A 16,641-nucleotide genomic window follows, 5' to 3' on the forward strand; every position below is an offset into this window, starting at 1 on the left:
GTGCCCCATCAAGGTTTCCTGCCAGGCACCACTTTCCCATGGAGGTGTCACTGGGGGTGCCCAGGTTTACACCCACACCTGCAGCAATGCGAGTTAGCACTGCCACTCTCACCTGGAGGCTTCCCAAGAAACAAATTCTCAGTAGATCCTGCTGCTGATTGACTTCTGCTACCAGATTCTGAACACCTTGCCCATGACACAATGCAGAAAACCCAAACAACTGGCAACAAGGGGAGCCAAAGCAGCCCAGAAGTGAACTGCAGCACTGGTGTGATGCCTGGTGATTATGTTACAAACACCAGGATTAAGATCACCAGGTGATACAAAGCCAACTTTAATACAGTCAAAGTCTGCTTTCCAAGCTTTACACTGTCTTGTGACACCAGGCAGGTACCCACCAGTTTCCTTTAGGTGAGTTTTTATGTCTGCAGTTCTCAGACCAATGTACAGAAAAACATCTTACTGCTCCTCTGAAAACTCAGAGCAAGGGGAGGTAGAATGATACCCGTTAAAAAAAAAAAAAAAAACGCCAACAGAGGAAAACAAAAGAATAACTAAGGCATAACTATGTCATGATGTTTTAAAGAACAAAAAAATTCCTCCTACCCCACAGAGGACTGGCTTTTAGCCCAGATCTGTGTTTAATACCAACAGAGTAGAAAAATTCTGAATGTTCCACAGTTTTATAGACTTCTTTGCTAGTCTATCCTTTCTACTTTCCCCTTTCCATTCCTCTATAAGAAGTGCATGCTGTTAAGGTGAAAGAGCTTTTATAGCTCTATAGTAATGCAAGAAACCATGACTATTTTGAAATCATGAATATAAGGTCAAATTAGAGGAAAGGACGATGGATCTAAAAGGAAAAAGAAATCCACATGGGAAATTCATCCACAAAAATGTCATTTGGCCAAGACTTCTTCAGCAGAAGGAAAACCACAGCAGGTTACTAGAGAATAAAAGAAATCTAGTGAGTAAAATCTACCCTGAAAATAAGACAGAGGGGCTTGCATCTTAATTCTCACTAATGTGACAAATTCTTAAAATCCACATCTGGGGAAAAAAACCATACTTTTAGTAGAGGAATTCAAAAAAGGACCTTATTTATGCTTAGGGGAGCAATGCTTCACCTGCTCACACAAATTCAGTTGGCTGAGGACTACAACAAGGAAGAAAGCTAATCAGCATCTGCCCCTGCAAAATTGCAATGCAAGGGAAGAACAAACCTTTGAGAAAGTTGTCACACACATACACAGAAGGGACCTTTAATGAAAAGCCCCATTGTTCAGGGTCTTGGGAACCTGCTGACGTGGAGGGAAGGAATTATGTTGATGAGCTAGCTGCAGGGTTACTTGTCTGGTAGATTGAGGCAGAAAGATCAGGCTGAAAATGACTTGAAGTATTCACTGAGTTCCCCTGAGACCCTGCCACAAAGTGACTGAGAGCTGTACAGCACAGCCCTCCCAATTCCTTTATGGCAGCAATCTCACTGAATTACTGAGAGCCACTTTTGGTTACATTGTGCATTTTCACCGTTGCAAACAGGAGCAGCACAGAACAGAAATAGGAAATAAATAGGATACAAACTCCCTGACAGAGTTCTGTAGAACAATCCATGTTATTACCACATCTTAACAGAAATTCAGAACATGAGTGGCAGCCACAACCAGGTAATCGCAATTTGATACACACTGAGCCACACTGTGTGCAAAAAATAGAATATAATGAAAACCAAGTCCACTATCATTGTCCATTGAAGGTAAGGAAACCAAAGCAAGTATACAATATGGAATGGAGAGAAAAGCTGCTCATTTGGGAAAAAAGAAACCCAAAAGATTAGGATGGATGAAAAGAAAAATCTAGTCAGAGGCACAAAGGATTACCGACTTAGAAAAACTGTAGTGTGAAATTGATCAGCCACATTTTTCCATTTGTAAATATCATACATTTAGTTTTTCAGAGCTGTTTAGTTTTACGAAGTGTAAGGGAAGGAAAGCTGTAGTAAAAAAGAAAACCTACACCAACAGCAATTGAAGTGTTGGCAGCTTTCACGGGTTTTAAAGAATTAAGTATTAACCCTGAGTATGTCAAAGCTACATATGGAAGCTTTTGACACTTCTCTCCACTCCCCCATCAGTTAATTACCTCTGACAAGTTTGTTTCAGAGGTAGATAGTGCTGCATGCCTGGTACTTAACAAGGGAAGCAGCTGGATCCAAGCCTTTCCTTGAAGCTTTTCTTGTCTCTGAGGTACCACTTACTACCAATACACAACGACTGTGAAATCCGCCCAGACAGCTACCTTAGACCTAACAAAACAAGTAAAATCAGTTCTGTGGTTTAACCAGCTTACTCTACTCAAAATATGCATGAGTAAAAAAAAATAAAAGCACATTAACAACGCTCAGTGCTGACTGTGATGAAGAGGCAGTGATAAGTAATTACTTGCACTGCTCTCAGAGAAAATGATGATGTTTTCATCCTGTGCTAGGAGGAAACAGGAAGAATTTTGGCAAACATCTGGAGCCTGTATGTTGCTGTACACAACTCTACTTGAAAAACCTCAGGGTAGCTAATGAAGAATTATGTAGTAGTTTAGACTAGCAGAAGCCAAAGTATCCATGAATTAGGACTTAAGCCCCTACTTCAGAAAAAAAAAAGGCCCACTCCAGTCTGTCATCTAAAAGTGCATCTTCACTACACTGCAACAAACTTTACCTTGATTAAAAAAAAAAAATCAGCATTTAAGGACACTGGTTGTAGATCCTTGTTGGCAGACTAAATCTACAAACTGTATTGTGCTATGAAAAGGAATTATGCTTCCTACTTCTAAAAGGTGTGGCAAAAGAGTTGAGTTCATGACTGAATTCTAAAAAACAGGCACTAAACCAACTAATCATGGTGTGAAAGAGAAATCATTATAGATTATTGGTTTAATTATATGCCAATTATAAAATTATAGATTATTATATATGGCTTAATTACATGCTTCAGCAAATTATGACAATCTCATCAAAGATATGGGGCAAAGAGACCAAAAGAATCAAGAACTCTTACAGGAAGTTCTTTCAAATTATTCTTCATTAAGGGTACAAAACAGAGAAGCTTTTCAAAGTTCTTCTTCCCCAATAACAGAACTTTTGTTTGCATTTCCATTTCCTGTTCTATGAAAAGGTGTTTCAAAAGAAACTGCTCTGAAGCTTTCTTCTTGTCTTATTGTCACATTTGTGTTACATATGCCAGCACATGTCTACAAGGTGCTACAGCATTTAACTGTGCATAGTGTTCCTGGGGGAGGGGATTTCTTTATATCCAAAATTAAACCATTTAATAATGCATAAGTAGTACGAGATGTTGGCAGCAAAAAGAATTAAGAGAATATTAACTGTTAGAAAGAATAGCACCAAACCCTGTGAAATCTGGAAGTCATCCCATTTGAAAAACAGCATTAAAAGTGGCATTGGCCTTCAGATCTCTCCTGAGTAAGTGCAACTAGATCCATACAGAATGTGTTTGGATGAGAGACATCAGCCTGGTGCAGAACACCTCCTGTCCCCAGCCTTCTGCAGAGCCACAGGGCCAGGAGGAAGCTGAATGCAGGGAGCCTCCCAGATTCTGCTTTCCCAGCTGCCAGGCAGAGCAAGAACCTGGGACTCTAAAAGCTCCTGGCAGTGCCACGTCAGGCTCTGTCTCCTCTGATAAAATGACTGCCTGCACAGATCCTTGTCTTTCCTTCTGGTGCCTCAGTCTCTTCATTCCACCTTCACTTAACATTTTCCCCTCTTCCTGTCTTCTGGTTCATCTGTCCCTTTGCTTCACTCTTCCACATCTGCTTATCCTTTCATTTCTCCTGTCATTAGAACAAGGCTGCAGTGACAGACTACAATTACAACAACCTCCAGCAGGGTCCCTTTCAACCTGCATCCATGGCATCAGTGTCCAGCTTCAGGACTCCACATCCAGTCCGGATTCAAGAAAAGCTACAGCACTAAAAACTGACCATGAGGCACGTGCAGAACATGCCAACAGAGCCCATGGCATGTACAAGAGTTAAGTCTGGCTTACAAAGCTTGTGCACTGTCATTCCCCTCCTCTCACATCCCTTATTAAAGCACAAGCTCCTCAAGTCCCAGATTTCTGGCTACCTGTTTTTCAACTTGTGTAGCATAGCCAGGCCCCATTACTGCCAAACAACAACCATGAATGAGAATAATTCATTTGACACATGACAAACTCTGAAAATTAGCTTCTAGTTCCAGTTAGCCAGGATATTTTTCCCTTAAAAGTAAATCAATTGACTACATGGTGCAGGAATCTGAGATGTGAACAGTTTTGCCTGTCTGCCAGAAAAAAGTAGAGGTCATGAATTTTTCCCCAGTTAAAAAAGTTACATTGTGAGTTTCATTTTCAGATGTGTAAAAGAATCTTGTCTTTTTCTACTCAAGAGATTTGAGTGAAGTGAGCAAGGACTCCACAATCTGATGGGAAAACAAGACAGTATTCATTTCTTCCAGTAACAGTGACTTCTCACAGTTTGAATGCAACAATTCACCCTTACCTCCACTTTGCTTCCTGGCTCGTGCTCTGCAGCAGCAAAGTAGACCACCTCCTGCACTTCATCCCTGGGCCGTGCAGAGTTCTTCCCAAAGACCACCAGCCCATCCTTAGAACAGGGGGGGAAGGCTACAAAACAGTAGCTTGGAGGAGCTGCAGCCATCCTAGGAAGGAAAGAAAGCATCAACAAAACTAGTGAGGTTTTATTGTTCATAACTGCATAGATTAGAGAATCATTCAGAGCCTACTGGTACCAGCTGTAGCTAAGAGGGAATGCACTCCCTCTGTCAGTGGATCGTCGTCCAATGATAAGGGAAGACGGGGTCAGCTCAAAGGAAGCTTATCTGAATTTAATTTTAAAAATATAGTAATTTGCATCATTTTTCAAGCTTTGTGAAGGCATAAATAGGAGAAAAGGCAAGAGAACTGTGCCTTGATGAGCCTGCTTAGTCCCCACTGAAAGAAGAGACTCTGCCCTGGAGCTCCTTGGGAACGTATGACCTAGATGTATTCTGCTGACTCAGACAAGTGCAGAGACACAGAATAACTTTAAATAATTTACTCCCTCTGCTCACATGCACTTCAATATTTTTAAAAAGGAAAGATAAAACATGTTTGAGGGATTCCTAAAAGAGGACAATAGTATAACTGGAAACAGAACAAAGATACAGCACAATTACATCAAAAACTGTCAGTCAATTTATCTACTCAGATGGGAGACAGACTGAAGCACTAATTGTAATTTATTTTCTTTGTGGTTTGTCTGCATTGCTGCTCTTACCTGAAGTTAATGGATTGCTGTCTATTTGTTTATGCAGACTAATGTGACATGTTTATAGGATAATTTTAAGTGTTTACAATAACAATATATTAAGAAAAAATACCAGCTGTTTCAGGACTATTACACTACTGTGTGGTCTTGTGTACATTGCCATATCTGACATTTTTTTCCACCATTCAGGAAAACTTCTGGCACATATGGCTACAAAAGAAAAATGTGGGGTGTTTATCACTTGCTTAAAAAGCACTCAACACAGATGTCTAAGTTTTCTTCATAGTTCTTATCACAGCAATAGAAACTCAGCCCCCAAATAAGCAAACATCTTTCTCTTCATCTTCCACAATATCCTGAAGAAGTAAAATACTAGCACACATTTGCACTCCTTAGAAACAGCCAGCACATGAGTTTCTCCCCCAAATTCATCTGCAAGACAATGCTGGGCATGGGGAAGTGTGCAAAGCTGCTTTTTCACCATTAGCTTGCATATGCTTCAAACCATTCAAATTTGGCTTTTTCTTTTTCTTTTTTCTTAAGCAGTGCCATTTGAGTAATAGTTCTCACAGAACAGCAGATAATAAAACAGAAGAATTCCTTTTCTATAAAGACTGTAATCCATAAAATGGTAATTGTTTGCCTGTGGGCTATGAACAGGTCACACAGATGCTCAGCCTTGCAAGAAAAGGTCAAGTAGTTCCATGTTAGAAGTGCCCTCTACCAAAACAATGTGAGGCAATGAATTGTCCAGGGAACTCACAAAATCCTTCCATTTAGGTAAAATTATAACCATCCACTTGAGCTGAAAATGCATTAGGAAACAAACAAATCCCTTTTCATAAGCAGAGTTTTGACCAGTGGGAAAGGACAAGCTCCTTTGAGCTGGAATTACTTCAGCTGATAGAGCACATCTGTCAGAGGACCCTGGGCCGCAGACCTGCCTATTGTGCCTCTAATCTAGGACATTACTGGCTCTACAGGAGTGTCTTGCACACAGACAGGACACAAAGCCCCACTTCAGTTGCCATTCATTGCCTGCAAGTCCTCAGAGCACCTGTGGCTTAACTGGAACCAGGAGTGTTTGTGGAGTGTTTGCCCAACCTTCACCACTAATGAAACCATTCAGAATTTTGTTACGAATTACTCCAAGTATGAGTATTGCTGTGTTGGTGATGTCAATAAAACTGCTCTCCAGAACTCTAGGAGTTCCCATCTGCCTTCAGGTAACTCATCTTTTAGAGCACCACCAAATTTGTCTTCTGATACACTGCCAAATGAGCCAAAATCTTGAACAACTTGCAGATTTAGTAAGGATCTCACTATTCAAAAGAAGTATTTCCTTTACTCCAAACACTAACTAAGCAGATTTATTTGAAATACATGACACAGCTGAAAAACATTAAGCATCCAAGAGCCTAGCAAAAAAGGTTAAAATTATATACAATACTAATTTTTATTAAATTGATACCTAAACCTATTGGCAGATAAGCTTAAGAAGAGGGGAAATATTTCAGCATTCTGTTACTGAACAAATACAAAGGTATGCAAGGCAGACATTTACATACCTCCAGTCTGAGTAGATAGGGAAAAGAATTAAAAGCTTGTAGGTATCTAATGCCCTTAGAATTCTGAAACTCCCCTGAAAGAAATAGTCTCAACTGTATGTGTGAGATTTTATTTTTTTCCCCCTTAAATATACCAACAGTTACTGAACCTAAAACAAATTGCCATTTTGGTAATGCTTTAGAAGTATGAAAGTATGAAAGTATGAAAGTATGAGTAAGTGTGGGAATTTTTTTTTCCTTAAATACACCAACAGTTACTGAACCAAAAACAAACTTGCCATTTTGGTAATGCTTCTTAAGCATGAAAGTATGAGTAAGCTCCTCTATAACTAGAGTTCCCTTCAACACACAGTGTATTTCATAAGCATGAGCAAGCTGCCCAGTAACTAGAGGTCATTTCAACACAGTGTATTTCATACAGGCAAGTATGTAACAGTCACACACCATGTCAAAGGTTTTAATCTAATCCTGAAAACATGACTATCAGTGGAGGAGTTTGCACTGGGATCCCAGATTACATTTTAGAGAAGGAAGCCATCCAGCAGTCTACTGCAGTTTAAATCTACTCAGTTTGCTAGGCAGCACATTTTCCCTGAACCTCATTTGGTTCATTTTGAATATGACAAGGATGGCCATTTCTCAGATATACCCATAACCTCTACTTGTTCAGAACTCTACTGCACTTTATCTTCCTCCATCACATAGCTCAAACAGTCTGTTAGCAGCCACCTGTCTAAACAGGACATTTCTATTTGCCTGCTTCATGTTCTTCTTTTCTTTATTCAGCTTCAGGTTCTGCTCATACTCATCTTCACATATTTGCCACCTTTTTGCCCTCTTACACAGCTCAATATGGGACAAACATCTTTCACCCACAGGAGGAAAAGAACACTCCTTCATGGTACCTCTGATAAATCAGCCTGACTTATAAAACCACCTACTGTTATAATTCCTACACCTTTTTTCACAGAGAGTTTGCTCCTCCAGTGAAAGGCAATCCTGAAAACCTTAGAAAACACAGGGAATGACTGCAAATAGATCTCAAAGAACAGCTTGCTGCCCATTCACACAGTTCTTTACCACAGACCATTGTAGGCTACATGCAACATCACTGCACATGGAAGCCCTGGAAACAGAGCTGTACATCATGCTGTGCCACAATGGAATAACTGCTGCAGTTGCAGGGACTTAACAGGCACCATGCTTGGTTGACCTCGAATCACTGCAGGCACAAAGGTTGAAAAAAGAGTTCTGAGCAGCAGCCACAAGCCAGTACACTCCACTTGCTATCTTTTTATTTGACAAAAACACGCTGCAGCAGGGATGCAATATTCTACCTGGTCATACTTTTTTCCAGTCTCCTGTGTTCTGACACTATGAAGAAGACTTAGTTAACAAGTTCCTTTATTAAGATCTTTTCTCATTGTGATAAGTCCCACTTAACACCTGACAAGCCAAATTAATTGTATGAATATATCACCACTGCTGTCAGTGGTAAAACAGACAGTACTGAGTTCCTAAGCATTTTAATGCAGAAAGAAAGGAGTAACAACCATTGGGCAATCATAGAATCAAAACAGTTGGAAAATAGCTCCATGATCATTGAGTCCAACCTCTGAGCAAACCATCACAGCACTAGGTGCCATATCCAGGGGTTTCTCAAACACCCCCAGGGATGGTGACTCCATCATCTCCCTGGGCAGACTGCTCCAATGCTTAACAAGCCTTTCAGTGGAGAAATTCCTCCTGATGTCCAACCCCAGCGTCCCCTGGTGCAGACCATGTGCTCTTCCCCTGTCACTGGCTGCCTGGAGAGCAGGCTGATCCCCAGCCAGCTACGGCCTCCTTTCTGGCAGTTGTAGGAGCAATAAGGTCTCCCCTGAGCCTCCTTTTCTCCAGGCTGAACACCCACAGCTCCCTCAGCTGCCCCTCATAGAACTCACTCTTCACAGCTTCATTGCTCTTCTCTGAACAAGTGTCTGGCTCCAAATATCACAAAGGGAAACAACAGGTACAACAATTATCAGGGTTTTATAAACATGTCTGAACATTGAAATGTTCAGAAATGCTTCTGAAATAGAGTGAACAGGGGTGTGTTATTGCCTAGCATCACCTCAAGAAAACTAAACCCATAAATCTGGATAAACATAAAGCACCAACTTTCAGGTTAAAAATATCAAAACCTGAAACATTTTACATGAGGATCTTACACAGATGCTAACACATATTTTAAAAGCTCATAAATTCCAATTAGAACAACTTGTGGTGTTATAAATAAAATCTCTATCTAGTAAAAAAAATCTCTAGTAAATATCTATCCACAATCAGAAATTTAAAGTGCTCAACATAGAATAAAATCACTATTAAATCTGTACATAGAAGTTGGGACAATCTAATGGAAACTTCATTTAGAGGTCATTTTTCACGTACAAAAAAATGAACCGACAAAAATACAAAAAATAATGCTGCAAGAGAGATTAACACATGGAACAAGACTGCAGTACCCCATCCTCCACCTCATGATCATGAGTGTCAGAGGCTGAAGCTATGCTCTTAAGAAAATAGAGACAGGCATAAATAATTCAGCGTGCTTTGGAGCCTTCCTTCCCCCCAGCCCAAGAAAACTGAAATAGCTTTGCATCCACAACAAAGCACTCTCAGCTTAGCATGAGAGTCTAAACTAAAGAAAGGAAGATTTTCATAGTAACTCATTCTAGATTCCTTGGGGTTTTATTCTTTGTTATTTTTTCAGAATAACACTGTGTACTTCTCTGAAAGCTGTAATTTGGTACTGCAATAATCTTTTATAAAGCTCAAGAATCTGACTGCTACAATAAAATTACTTCTCAGAAAAATAACTTTATCATCCCACATCAAATAGATGTTGACTTTTAAAGTCAACTTATTTTCCTGGCCTGGTTTGCCAAAATAACCTGAAGACATTCAGCACAAAATAATTAATAGTTTTACAAAGCTACAAATTATGTGAAAACTGGCTCACCAACAACAGCTTTCAGTTGCTCTTTTTAAAGAAAAAAACTACAAAAAATAAAGATTTTTAATGAACTATTGTGATCTTGAAGCACTTATAACAAGTTAGTGTTCAAGTAGTGCCAAAACCTATAAAAGTACAACTGAATTTGCTCTTTTCTCTGTCTTCTCTGTCAATTGAAAAACAAAACAATAGGTTTATAATGAAAGTGCAGCACTCACTAGGAAGCAGTGGGTGATAAAAAGGATTGGTGTGAGAAAAAGAGGGTGAAAGTAAGGGTCTGTCTTGAAATTTAACTGATGTTTATTGAACTAAGCCAATATTTGCTCTTCACACTTCTCTTTTAATTGCTGTTCACTTAATGCCCTGCATCTTTTTCTCAGGGAAAGCTAGAAATGCAGCTAACATTGCAGATAAAAACCCTTTGGGTTTAATACAAGTTTCCAAAATGTTCATTAGTAGTTATTGTTGATCTCAATTAAGATTTATACCAGATGACAAAGATCTGAAGGAGATATTCCTGTGTAGAGCAAGTCCTTTCCAGCAACACACCATTTAAGACATTTTAAGTGATGTATGTCTGCAAACAGGTCTGCCCCAACACACTACGCAAAGTTGTTTTCTACACAATATAGTCTCTTGCTCAAAAATGTAATAATATCCAGTCATTACCATGTATAAGGTAAAAGGTGCTGCATGAGAGGTCAGCTGCCACCAATACAGATCCTCTTTGCAAGAAACTGGAGCAACATTCAAGCAGATATTAAGGATATTAAGCTTCAGTGAGACCAAGCAGTCAGCTCTGACACCAGAAGAGCATTCACCTCATGCTGTGGTGAGTAGCATTCAGCTGTAAAATTTGCCTTGTATTGATTTGGCTCAGAAACTTCAGCTTGATCAGGCCAAACCTTCACCCAGGAGCATAATTGCTGTGTTCATACTCAGCATGGCCATGCTAGCAAGCAAGGATGGAGCAAGGAACAGCACACCTTGCTTTCATCCACCTCAGTGAGGCTCCACAGATACATCACACAGACTCATCTTTCAAACACTTTCTGTCTTCAAGAGCTTTGTTGCTATAGCTGTCAGGCTCTCTGAAGCTCAGACATGATCAAAGTGTTGTACAGGGTGAAGACTAAACCTCTCCTAATTCCCAATTTTTCAAGCATACCTGAGATTGTCCTAGATTAATATTATGATTATTAATGTCCTAGATTAATAGTACCATCATTAATGCTAGTAATAATCAACATAATGCTTTCAAGACAGCACAGGCGTCCACAAAAACAAGTGTGGTAGTGTCAACACTAGGGTTTCATCTCAGACCTCCACAGCAGTTTGGTCAGAACATCAGTTTTATTGATCATATAGCCTGATCCTTCTGCCCTCACTTCTTTGGCTTCTTCAGATTAAAGCTGGTCTTCAGCACGTGCTTTAGGTTGCAGAAATACAGGCTGCTAAACTCCTTGCTGCTAAGTTTGGACTACATTCTGGTGATGACAGCATTTTCTTTAATATTAATCTTACAAAAGATATTTGAGCTGCTTTTAAGGTCCAGAGAGCACATTAAACCTTTTATGAAGACACATAATGTGGTTTTGTGTATTAAAGGATGACTATTCCTCACTATATTTTGTGCTTTTATAAAACAGAAACCCAGCTGTGCTAATATTGCTGAACTATTTCAGTAACATTTAAAGATTTCAATAAACCTGTTTTCATTGCACCCAGAAAGAGTAAGTGAACTAATCTGCAAGAAACATTTACAATAAAAAACAGAGAGCCAACATATGAGCAAGGATCCTCAGATTTGGATCAAGGCTCTCTCATTAGGAAAGGAAGAATATATGGAATGGGCCATGTATAATTTATTCTCAACTCTTCCATATTTTAAATGGAGTGGCAAAAGAAAGCTCTGTTACAATTGTGAAAACTTAGTTCAGGGCTTAGTTGTTAGTTTTCAACCTGTATTTTAACTTGAAATTAAGACGTTTCTTGTGCCTCAGACAAGCTTGTATTTCCATTTACAAATCAAGCCCAGCATCTTATGCACATAGAGACATGTGATCTCTGCACCCTGCAGAAAAGCAGTGCTTCCAAAAACAGAAATGAAAAGCAAAATTCATTCAGCTGCAGGCACAGAACAAAGACAGCAAACTGAAAGGCACAATAATAATACTGTTCCCATCTAAGGAAACACTGAAAGGTTATTTTTCTTTTTTTATTGACAATTTGGACAGTTTTAATGCATGACTTATCAGGCAAGAGGAAGGTTGCATGTATTAAGAAATTAGAAAGCAGAGACTGTTCCTGAATATAAAGCACAAAACCATGCCAGATCCCTGTGTCCCTATCATTCGGACATTTCATTATCAGACCTAAGTCAGATTGTTCGGCTCTTTCCTAACTAACAATGGATGATGCCAATTTATTGCTTGAAGGTGCCACATCCTACTGTGATTGTTTCTGTCCCTCCAAGCTGTGCCTGACAAGATATCCAAGAGGAGTTTGATCAGTAGCTGAAATTTAACAAGCCATGCTTAAGACTTTTCCTTTTTACATTAACTACATACTGAAAATTTCTCAAGAATTTACTCAAAACGGTCAAACATTGTGTCAGGGATTTGGGATGGCCTTTTTCTCCAGAAAATTTACTTTTATTTTTGAATTATGAGAAATAGCAATTCCCTACACAGGCATAAAATCAAGTTGCACGTCAAAGCTCTACTAAGCTGTGTGCTCCCTTCAGTCATTTAACTGAACAAATGCATAATAGGCCTGGAAGGAATTGAAAATATTTCTCTTGCTGTATGTGGGAAATTTTGAAAATTCCTGCCAACAGCTGCCAGATTGCTTTAGACTGTCTAAAAAAAAATCAGGTAGTGGCCATCAAATGAGCATTCTAAAATTCTTCAGCACTTCAAGTCCTAACAAATGGTGAGACTTCAGCTGTTACAAAAGTTTACAATCCCTTGAGCAACCAGTTCTATTTTAATTCTGTAATACACCCTTGTATGTCCAAAGTAGGTCCTGGCTTTCAAAGCAGGCATCTTTCAAAATAAGACAGGATCTTATTTTTTGCCCCATGTCATCTGAATTATGTTAATGAAAACATAGCTCTATTTAAAAACAAATCAGGGTCAGTCATCCAGAAGACAACAGATTTCAGACTCATTTCCATCACAGGCTGCACATACAGGGAAAATTCATTATTTATACAGACTTTTCACTGAGTGGGTGTCAGTGCTCTTAATTAAGTCCCCAAGCAGTCACAGAACTCCATCCCTTTTGTGGCTCTTATCCCAGCCTGCAGTTTAAGGTCATATTTGTAACACTCTCCATTTTGTAGGGAAGCACCTGCTCTCTTGCTCCTGTCACTGGGGCACAGACCCTTGTTAGGGGCTGCTGGCATCTAAAGCATCTTTGTGCAACACCCAAGTTCACAATGAGGAGTTGCTGACTGCAGTTTTGCTGTTTGTGAGGATGCAGCTCAGTCGCGTTCTGCGCCTCGGTCGGGTCTCGGTCCCCACACAAGGGACGCTGTCTAGCTCCTCACAGCTGCCTAATGCACGCTGACTGCTGTCATTTCACATCAGCAACACTGTTATGTCAACAAGGAGCAACATAAAAAGCATCAAAGTAGCTTGCTGGAAGTCTCCCTGTAGTTTTAAACATATCCCAAAAACCAGAAAATGCAACACTATCGATAGGAGTTTGCAAATGTTAGGATGTAACACAGCGCGTTGTCAGAAATCAGGCATTCACAGAGAGGCAGGTCTGGGCAGCAATTCTGTTTCTCAATCTGCTGAATTCACAGCAAAGAGAAAAATACACTATGGGGACAATGTCCATCTTCACAACTCTTCAAGTTCGTAACAAAGAAATTCTTGCTAGAAGCTTTGAACATCTAGCAAACTTTCCAACATGCAAGCTGCGTAAAGAATCCACAGTTGATGGCTTCTGAAGGAGAGGGTGGAGAGCCAAATTCAGCACCCTTTACCAAAGATACCAACCTTGGCATAAGTAAATAAATGGAGCTTAAATCATGCCATACTTTACCAGAAAAAAAAAAAAAAAAAAAAAAACAAAAACCAGTTTTACCAGAAAGACATTTTACCAGAAATGTCTTTCAAAACTGGAAGAGACCTTTAAAAATCTCAAGCTCTAAGCATTGAAAATACTATTCTGGGGAGGACAAAACTGACTGATACCAATAAAGGATTTTCATCCACCACATTTGCCTCAATACAACACCTGCCTTTTTAGACTGTTTCTGTAAGCTCTGGGACATAAGCTACTTACAGCATTATAAATGGTTTAAGTTAATTTCAGTGTTGGTTCACCTCAAAAAAGCTGAAAGTCCCGTGTAGCCAGAAATCTACTTCCTAAGTAGAGTATGATTGGAGGGTTTTCAAGATTTTGTTTTGCCTGGCTGGAAGATTTAGAGTGCATATTATGAACAAAAAGCATGTTTGGAGGTGCCTTAAATCACTAATTCTACAACAGCTTTTAGAGCAATAGTTGAAACTGTAGTAGTCTATAATCAAATCAGCCTGTCACTCCACTTCACACAAGTTCATGTATTTATTATCTTTTAAACTAGCTTGTACAGACACATAGATTGCATCACAAAATTTACCAAGTTTACTACAGCACAATATTTTCTCTGGGTTTATTAAAGTTTCATATCCTACACATAAGGATGGCTTTTCTCAGTTCTGTGACACTTTTTCATAGGGATAGATTTACAAGCATGTGCATTCATAGCGTCAAGGCCCTAAGCTGCCTTCCATTTGAGAATCTGGTTTAATATGATTTATTTCCCCTTTAACTATCAGTACCGGAGAATTTTCTTTTTAAGGCAGATTAATCATAGCCTGTACCGTACCGTTATTACAGTAGCACAAATAGAGATGTCAGTTTGTAGGATACATCTACCTGCAGGGAGGTTTATCTGCTCATCAGTGACTGAAACCAGCACTTACCTATCTGAGCGTAACAGTATGCTTAGAAAGGCACATGAAGGCATCTAGGTTTCAAGGTGACCATATGAAAAGGCACCTTCAAGAAAAAGATGGGGGGAAACAACCCTCCCTCGCCGCGTCTTTACAGAACAGAAGGGAAAACAGCCGCGAATAGTGAGTGCAGCCAGCGAAGACGAGAGGCCGGACAGCCTTGCTTCCACCGGGAAGGCAAAGGACAGCCGGGGACAGCATCTGCAGATGCCAGCTCCCGGCACTGAGCCCTCCCCGCACCGCCGGCCCGGGGGAGGCGGCGGCGCAGCCCCGGAGCGGGAGGCGCGCAGACCCCGCCCGGCGGCGCGGGGACCGCCAGGTGCGCGGAGCCGCGGGGACAGCGCCCGCCCGCACCGGCTCCGGGAGAGCGGCTCTGCGCCATCCTCCCGCGACAGCCCCGCCGCTCCCTGCCGCGCCATCCCCCACGGCTCCCTCCTGCTTTGCCTCCCTACATCCCTCCTGGCCCCCTACATCCCTCCTCGCCTCCCTACATCCCTCCTTGCCCCCCTACATCCCTGCTCGCCTCCCTCTCTCCTTGCTTCCCTCCCTGTCCGCCGCCGCCGCCCGGCGCTGGCGGGGCGAGCCCCGCCGGGGAGGTCGCTGCCCGCGGACCCCGACACTTTCCCCTGCGCCGAGAAGTGACACGCTCGTCCGGCCGCGCCGCTCGGAGGAGGAAGGGGACGGGGAGGCGATGGGGAGGCGATGGGGAGGCGATGGGGAGGTGCCGCCCTGCCCCGCGGCGCTGCCGGCACCGCTCCCGTACCTGAGCGCCGCTCCCGCCGCTCCCGCTCCGCTCGGCCCCGCGGCGCCCCGGCCCCGCCCCCTGCGCGCGCAGCCGCCGAGTCCCGGCCGGCGGCGGAGGGCGCGGCCCCGACCGTGCTGCGGCCGCGCCGCACCGGGGATGCTCCGGATAGCGGCCAGCCCGAGCCCGCGCCCCGTGCTTTGGGATGGCCCTGGAGCGTCCCACTGTGGTCCCGTCCCACCCGAGCCGCTCAGTGATGCTGCGGAGAGGCGTCAGCGTTCGTTCGGCATGTTGTCCCTCAGCCCGTCTTCAGGACCGAGAGCGTGTCAAAAGAGCAGGGGCTTTTTTATTCAGTTTTAGTCTCATGACTAACTTGCGTTCCTCTGTCTCACGTAAAAGTAACTCTAGGAAGAGAACTGGGAGTTTTAAAATATGGCTGCTGCCTGCTTGACCTGTCAAACCGCTGCCTAAGGAATTCTCCAGACTTTGCCAAGCCGAGGAGATGAGCTCATCAGAAGTATCCCCAAGGAAAGGGTTGTTAAGGATTGGAATGGGCTGCCCAGGGAGGTGGGGAAGTCACCATCCCTGGAAATGTTCAAGAAACATCTGGGCTGGCATTTAGCACCAAGGTCTAGTTGACCTAGTTGATGAGGAAGTGATCAGTCAAATGTTGGGCTCGATGATCTTGGAGATCTTTTCCAACCTAATGAATTCTGTGATTCTATGGTTCGTGACTGAGGAATTCCCTGCTGCTGCATGTGGAGTGTCACAGTGGGCTCCAGCCCCTCCAGCAGCTGAACTTCCAGGGATCTCTCAGCTCTTTGGATGCAGCAGCAGCACCAGCACCAGCAGGCCCAAAGCAAAGCAACACCCACTGTCCCTCTGAGGGTGGCCCCACTCACAGCACAGTGTCCCTCAGCCGTGGCATGTGGAGCAGATGGCCTGCCCTCCTTGCCAAACTTGCCCAAATGGGGCTGTCCTCTGTGCTCCATCCTCAGCGCA

The 16,641-nt window shown here is 42.1% G+C and overlaps 1 protein-coding gene across 2 annotated transcripts in view; it reads right to left on the reverse strand.

Annotated features, from left to right (window-relative positions):
* The window catches only part of SCRN1 (secernin 1), a 39,431-nt gene extending 23,721 nt beyond the window's left edge, over positions 1-15,710 (reverse strand). The window contains exons 1-2 of one of the 2 annotated variants that reach the window (XM_030969184.1): positions 15,661-15,710; positions 4,555-4,714 (exon numbers count right to left, since the gene is read on the reverse strand). In XM_030969184.1, coding sequence (XP_030825044.1) covers positions 4,555-4,713 — 159 coding nt within the window. In that variant the 5' untranslated portion in view covers position 4,714; positions 15,661-15,710. Of the gene's footprint in view, positions 1-4,554; positions 4,715-4,804; positions 7,085-15,660 lie in introns of those variants that run through there. The other variant, XM_030969193.1, reaches the window with a different exon arrangement.
* Positions 15,711-16,641: the final 931 nt, after the last annotated feature.

The sequence above is a fragment of the Camarhynchus parvulus genome, chromosome 2 (assembly GCF_901933205.1).
Source record: "Camarhynchus parvulus chromosome 2, STF_HiC, whole genome shotgun sequence".
In the NCBI taxonomy this organism is placed as follows: Eukaryota; Metazoa; Chordata; class Aves; order Passeriformes; family Thraupidae; genus Camarhynchus; species Camarhynchus parvulus.